The 7,382-nt window shown below is 48.4% G+C and overlaps 1 protein-coding gene across 1 annotated transcript; it reads right to left on the bottom strand.

Moving 5' to 3' along the window:
- Positions 1 to 3,479, bottom strand: GPR75 (G protein-coupled receptor 75). Its single transcript, XM_074578632.1, has one exon. The coding sequence runs from the start codon at positions 3,407 to 3,409 to the stop codon at positions 1,781 to 1,783; it is 1,629 nt and encodes a 542-aa protein (XP_074434733.1). The 5' UTR covers positions 3,410 to 3,479; the 3' UTR covers positions 1 to 1,780.
- Positions 3,480 to 7,382: the final 3,903 nt, after the last annotated feature.

The following is a 7,382-nucleotide window of genomic DNA, read 5'->3' as shown; positions in this document are numbered from 1 at the left end:
GAGCTTTTAGTTATCTTTTATAATTACTTTAGAAAGAACCATGTTATTCATTTATAGAGAAAAATATCTGGGCAGAGAGAAAAGACTTAAGGAAATAATGTCAATGTAACATTTGTATTAGAAAGTTGTTCACATCCATTTTATTGCAAGAAAGCTGACTTGAGTTATTCAAAATTAATTAAAATTCAGAGTGTTAAACAAAGACCAGTGTTCATAGTGTAATAGTCTTCCAGGAAAACAGTTTAGTTAACAAATAGCCCAAAACAACAACTCACACACAGCAATGATGTGAATGTTTTTTGTTTCTAAAATAACAAATCACCTTTTCCACCACTGTAATTTTGCTAAAGATGAGGCATCTTCCTATAATGAGGCACCAGCTGCCTGTGGCATGATTATTTCAGAGATACGAAGGCTCTGCTGAATTCCGTAGAAGTCAAAAGGTGATCGCTTGTTTTGGAAAGAACTGACCGCTCAAAGCAGTAATTGTCAGGAATTTAAATGCCTCCAAATCATTCCTTTTCACGAGGAATTCCCACAACACGTGACACAACACAAATGGTCGGACTTATAAAAAAATATTTAACTTCTGTTCATTTGCCCACTGCGTAGACCAACAGATAAAGTTTGTAAGTAGACAGAGTATTAATTTTTAAATCAAACTGATTGTTAGACTTCTTAAGAAAACCTCAAAAAGTTGGAGTCATCTTGTTACGTGGTCATTCTATTTTTGAACGTGTTAATAATGGTCAGTCCTACCTGTTAGGAATATCATAGCTGAATCCCTCCAATTCCTGCTTTTATACAAAGTCACAGACAAAAAAGCAATCAGCAACACTACTCTTTGCGTAACAGTTTACGAATTGGAAAGTTCCAGATGTGACTGCATCACTGATAGTGTACCAGTACTATAATATTGCAACACTCATCTTTATCTTCAAGTAAAACCTGTAATTTGGTATTGTACAGTTATTCCTATCAGACATAAGATACTTCTCCAATTATATAATTTGGGGATACTTAACGCCACCAATCCTTAAAATTAATGTACAGTGGAAATTACTGTATATACTCCAGAGGTTTACTACAGTGCCACAACACTTTTCAACAGTGCCCCAGTGGCAATACAATGCTGTTTGTAAAATACTTTGTTCTGCTTTAGGAAACCGAGACTGAAGTCCTAAACTTCAGTTGAAGTTCATGCAAATTTTGCTGTTTACCTCAATGGAATCAGGATTTCACCCTGCATATAGAAAGGACCTTTGTTATTACTGACACTTGCTACAACAAAATACCACCAGTTCTTTAACCTTCTTCAATGGAAAGAGTTTAAATTTAAGTATCGTATTACCAAGAATCCTCCCAATTCTTCCTTCTTGAAAATACGGCAAGTATGCAATTTAACAGGTAATACATCTGGCACAGCCTCAGATTGTTCTCTGAGATGATACTCTGCCTTGTGATGTAATTAATCATATAGTTAACACAGTTACTTTTTTTTTTTACTTGTCCAGCAGTAAATTTAGTACCAAAACCACCCTGATGTAACAATTCCAAATACAAATCTAAAATACCACCCTTCTTGACTTGCAGCAGAAATTCAAGAAAGCTTCACGGAAGTAATATCCTAATACTCACTTCAAGTGCAAATAGCTGGATGTTAGCATTAGTGGCATTTACTTAAATGATGCAGTACAGCATCGTTGAGTTCAGAATAATCATTAACAAAAGCAAAGACAGGGACCCACTGGATCAGCTAGATCAGAACCCTTTGCTAAGGTTACACTGAGGGCACTGGTATCTGCTTAGTCGAAGCACTGTCATAGTCTCGCACCAAGTCGTTGGTGGTGTGATAATGCATGGCAATATAGGATTTGGCAAATCCGAAAGCCGAGTTCACTGGCTGTAAGCTATTTGGGGTGCTCACTTCCTGGGAAGGGCTGCTGTTATAGATACTGTAATAGGGCTCGATTCGGGTGTTCATGGGGGTTGAGCTGCTCTGTGCATAGTGTTGATGCCCGACAGAAGCCTTGGGACTCAGCACGCTTTCCTTGGAGTGACTAGGACCACAGGCTTGGTCCACAAACTTTTTCTGAGGTTTTGGAGACAACATGTATGCTGAATTTGTCTCGTGGTGGGATGACTTGTTCCTGTTGACTTCCAGGCTGCCTTTGCCCATGGCCTGAAGCCTCGTCTTCTGCTTGCAGCAGAAAAAGACAAGGGCTACATACTGCAGGCACCAGAGGACTCGTCTCCGAAGTCCGGCACTGTTACGGGAATATATAAAAGGATTCAATCCAGATTTGAAAAAAATGAGGGTAAATCCACACAGCTCAAACTGGTAGAGAACAAAGCCACCACTGCTGGACAGCATGTCCTGCACCAAAGAGATGCCCAGTGGCAGGCAGCAAACCAAGACAGAGAGGACGATGACAACGCATGTCACTACTGCCCTGGAGTCTTTGGCCGTGGACAGATTGACCGCCGGCACCAGCTGGATCCGGCCGGCAGCGGTGGCCGGCGGCTGGCCAAGGTGCTTAGCGTAGCTGTGCGTCTGGATGTGCTGTGGCTTGCTGTAGCTCTGGTTCCTGTACAAGGCGGGCACAGCACTCTGCGTGCCAACCCCAGCAGCCGTGGGCCCCACGAAGGGCTGGGGTCTGGAGGTGTCCACGGCCACCACGGGCGGGCACTTCCTCACCTGGGCATTCCTCCGCAGGGCCTGGGCGATCATGACGTAGGAGACGGAAACCACGGCCACACAGCAGATGAAGTCGGTGACGTAGAGGTAGAGGATGATCTTCCCCTCGCCGCTGGTGAAGCTGGACATGGGCAGGCAGAGGCGGGAGCCACGAGTTTTCAGAGTGGCCAGGGTGGCTAGCGTGAAGCTGGTGGCCCACAGGAGCAGGGTGAGGAGGAGGGTGCAGGGGAAGGAGGCAGCACGGTGCGGCTGCTTCCCCAGCACCATGCGCAGCCGATGCAGGGCAATGACCGCCACGGTCTTGAGCGACATGATGATGAAGCCGGAGCTGGTGAGGTGGAAGGTAAAGCAGAAGGCGCCCGGCACACCTTGGGCCGAGTCGAAGAAGAGGACGAAGGCAAACATGGGGGCGGCCACCCCGCAGATGAAGAGGTCGCAGAAGGAGAGGTTGAGGATCATGAAGTCGAAGTTGGTCCTGAATTTCCTGAGGGCCGGGTCGAAGAAGGACAGGAGGACGATGAGGTTGCCGTAGGAGCCCAGGCAGAAGACCAGGGCCAGCAGGGAGGCGCAGGCCGCCAGGGTGGCGGCGTGGGTGCCCTCCCGCAGCTCCCCAGAGCCGCCGCCCGCGCTGCCGTTCCCGCTCAGCGGCAGCAGCGAAGCGCCGGGGGGCTCCTCCTCGCCCCCCGCCGGCAGCCGCCCCGATGCGTTCATCTCCGCCCGCCGCCTCAGCGCGGCTGCGGCCGAGGCGGGCCCGCGGCGGGGGCGGCCCGCCCGCCGCCCCGCAGCACGCACGGGGCCGCGCCGCCGCCGCTGCCGCCGCCGCCGCTCCCTCAGGGCTGCCCCCGCCATGGCGCCGCCCGCCCCGCCATGGCGCCCGCCCGGCCCGCGGGAGCCTCCCGCCGCAGCGGCCTCCGCGCCCGGGTTCGGCGCGGCCCCTTCCCGGCTGGGCGCGGCCGGCGGAGCCCCGCAGGCGCCTTCCGCCCCGTTACCTCAGCCGCGGCGCTGGCGGGCGGTGGTGTAGTCGGGGCCGAGGTGCGGCTGCAGGGACGGGGCCCGCCGCGCACACGGTCCCCCAACGCACAGCCCGGCTCCTGCAGGGACAGGCCGACAGCCCCGGCCCACCCCTCCGTGCCCCCGGGGGAAGCGCTGGTGCGGCCTGCGGGGAGAGGGGCCGTGGGAAGAGGGGTGTGCGGGGCACGCACTGAGTGCAGACGCCGCCGGGGCAGCCCAAATCGCCTCCGGGGCAAGGGCTGCTCCGGTGCAGCGTTAGGTGCTCTGCCTCCGCCCTGGGGCAGCCGCAGCACCAGCCAAGGACCGGGCAGGGCAAAGCTGGCCGCACGGCCAGGGCCACTGCGGAGGCTTACCCCTGAAGTCAGGTACGAGAAGAGGTTTTGCTACAGGTTGTGTCACAGCCGTGCCCTTACCTGGATACCAAGTCAACAGCAGGGCAGCTCGAGGCTTTTTGGGTCCCTCCATGTTGACTTAACCCCAACGAAACACCTGCCCCAAACCAAAACCTGTTGATCATCAACATTTAAGTCAAGAGTTTTGCTCCCTGTGTCTTCCCCACTTGTACTTTTGCACTGCTTTCCTATGCAAACTCACAGGGTAGGGAAGCCCCTTTTTGTTAGCTGGTCTGTGCCCAGAAACGCAGGATCCATGGCAAAGGATCTTCTGTATTCCCAGAGGAGGGGAAAAAATAACCAGTATTATTTCTTTATCTGTTTACTGCCAACTACTACCATCAGTAGTTGTCATTTAAAGTGATAGAGAGCGTGGGATGTCTGAGCACTTTCAAGGATCATTTTGAAAGACTTACGTGGTCTCGACGACGAGGAAAGGCTCAACGCGTGTTCTCCAAGCCAGCACAGGCTGTCACACGCAGGCAGACACAAGCGAGGGACCTCAATGGCAGGCCCTGGAAATGCAGTTGGAAGAGATGAAAGTCTAGCCAGGCGAAGCACGAAAGCGCTATGAAAATACAGCAGACCTAGTACTTCCAACTTAGGCACGGGCACTTGTCTTATACTCCGCATTTCTACATAGACTCATTACATTAATCTGTGTATCGTCTTAGTACTCTACCCCTACCCTGTGGCAGGGAAATAATGCGAGCAGCCATCAGAGCAGGCCGCAACAGTGCCTTGCAACCTGGGCACCTAGGTCAGGGGTGTTTTGCCTTGTTTTTGTTCTTAAACTAGTTGCATGCAGGAGGGAGAAGGTCCAAAACCCAAACCACGATGTCCATGGTTTCCTGTGGCTTCATGCTATGTTCTCTCTCAGCTTGACTGTTACTTTTATTTGCACTCATATGTTTGTTCTCCAGTCATGGTTAATTTGAATTCTGTGTGTGAATCCTGGCCCTATGGAGTAGAGGTTGTTTTTAGATCGACAAGCTGGGATCTCCCTCCTTGTATTTTCTTATTTATAAACATCAGAGCACACTGAATCGCGGGATTAAATAAGACTGACAAAATAGCAGCCTAATGCAAGAGTGAATTACTTCAAAGTGAGTGATTAATGCTGAGGAAATAGTGATGATTGTTCTTTTCACATGAAACTAATATGCACACAATATCCATGTCCTTTCAGAGCAGGTAACACACCGCACTTCAGTTGTAAGCAAGACACTGCACGAAAACTGACCTTAGTCTCACACTGTGTCTAATCCCCAAATCCACATGACACTATGACAACTTCTGCGGCGTCACTTACCAAAGACATAGGAGTAGCAACACATTTTGCGAAACGGGAGTCCCTTAAAATCTTGGAAAGGTCTACGTTATTGCAGGTGTTATTTGGCCCAATGCTCAGCCTTGGATGACCACAGTTGAGATTTCTTAAATTTCCCATAATAGATTAGCAGGTGGAAGCACACGTACAGAAATTAGGCTGCACGTGCCTAATGTAATTGTTTTTAGCAAGGCTGAGACTCTGATCTCTTCTGAGATGCTGAGAAATGGATTTGAGAGTCAAAGCTGTAAGACTTGGGCCTTACAGAGAGTTAAGTATTTTAGAACTAATGTGCAAAACAGCAACTTTGCATTTCCTAACAGTAATACGTTTAGGTTGTCACTCATTTCACTAACGCAGTTTAGCAGGCCCACGCAGGGTGTTTTTTTGGTTTTAAGATGCCTTACCGCTCTACAGTTACGTACTTTGAAACGAAGGAAAGGCGTTCCTTGTTATAGCCTGGCGAGCCTCAAACATTGCAGCAGAAAAGCACAAGCTGGATGGCGTTTTGGTGATGCACACTGAGAAACGCTGCAGGCAGGCGTGAGCATTCAGCAGAGAGCCCCTGACCACTGCAGGAGGCGGCGAGCGCAAGAGAAGGTAATTAAACTCATACTCAGGGAGCAAGGGGCTGAGCAGTGGCAAAAAGGATCTCCATGGGAACACAAAACACTGCACAGTCCCTTTGGCACAGCAAAGCACCTCACAAGGCTGCCCCTTTTTAAAAGGATTTTCAAAGTTTGGGGCAGGGGAGAAGCACAATAGAAGAAATCAGTCTCAGTTTTGCACGGCAGGACTCACAAGAGCAACAACTTTTGCAGCACCTTGCACAAGGTACTAGGATATTAACTCTCTTTACAGCGCTCTTAAGCCTAATTAATAAAAAACCCCAGCACACTCTAGTACTATCAAGCTTCTCAAATATGAGTTCCGAATGCACAAGGAGAAAATGTGCCAAGACGTTTTTTAGAGCAGCGTCAAGTTTTGCAGGTATTTACAAGAAACTAAAAATTACTTTTTATTGTGGAAACATGCCCCCATCTCAGCCTAATAAGAGTTCCTTATGATTTTAACAGAAGAGTTGTAGGGGAAAGAAGCTGGAATAATAAAAGGGGAAATTAACCCAGAAAAATAGAAATAAAAGCCAGGAGAGAATAAATAAAAGCTTTTCACTAACACTCTTAAACAGAAGCCTTTCTGGGTAAACTCATCTAGGCTCCTACCTAGACTTATCGCGATCTGACTACATTTATTGCTAAAATAGATTTATTGGGTTTACTGCTGATTTTTTTCTGAAGTATGCCAATTACAAATTATTCTCTCTCCTGTTTCCCAGTACCCCTCACTATTCCCCAAGGGAAGCGGGTGTCCAGCTCTATCTCCAGCAGCAAAATCTGCTCAGGTAATTTCTATAAATGCCTGCAGCAGTGAGGGTGCTAGGAGCCCAAGCAGGGGAAAGTAGGATGAACTTCTACGAGCCTTTTGTGGAAAAAGTAATTTAATCTACAATTAGATTATGGATCACGGCCAGCAAGGCTCCCTCTCCTTTTCGCCCTTTGAAAAAGTCTGCCTTGTTAGGATGCAGCCAATTCCTCTAAGCACTGTGCTCTAACGCATCAGAAATCAAAGATAATTTTGCTAATAATCTTTGTAGGCAACAGTCTAAGCTTTTATCTGTGCTGAGAGAACTCTTGATTCAAGACTGCTTTACTAAGAGTCACTCTCCTTCCCAGGGAGAGAATACTAAGCTTTTTTTCCTCTCATCTCACAGCCTTTCCCTTCTAAATATCTTTTAATAGCTCTGAGAAGCACCTGTTGACCAAGAGAGAAAAAACCCTCAGTGCAAATCAATTACAGTTTGCTTGTAATTTGCGTGCACTGCCTTGAAACAGCTTAGCAATATTCTTCATCTTCCACACAGTTTAATTTTCTTCTGTAATCAAACCTCCAA

This window comes from Larus michahellis, chromosome 3, assembly GCF_964199755.1.
Source record: "Larus michahellis chromosome 3, bLarMic1.1, whole genome shotgun sequence".
Classification (NCBI taxonomy): Eukaryota; Metazoa; Chordata; class Aves; order Charadriiformes; family Laridae; genus Larus; species Larus michahellis.
The sequence above is the reverse complement of the archived record's forward strand: the minus strand, read 5'-3'. Positions and strand labels throughout refer to the sequence as shown.

Excerpts from the sequence above, each read along its gene's own strand:
- GPR75 (XM_074578632.1), bottom strand. The coding sequence starts at position 3,409 with ATGAACGCATCGGGGCGGCTGCCGGCGGGGGGCGAGGAGGAGCCCCCC.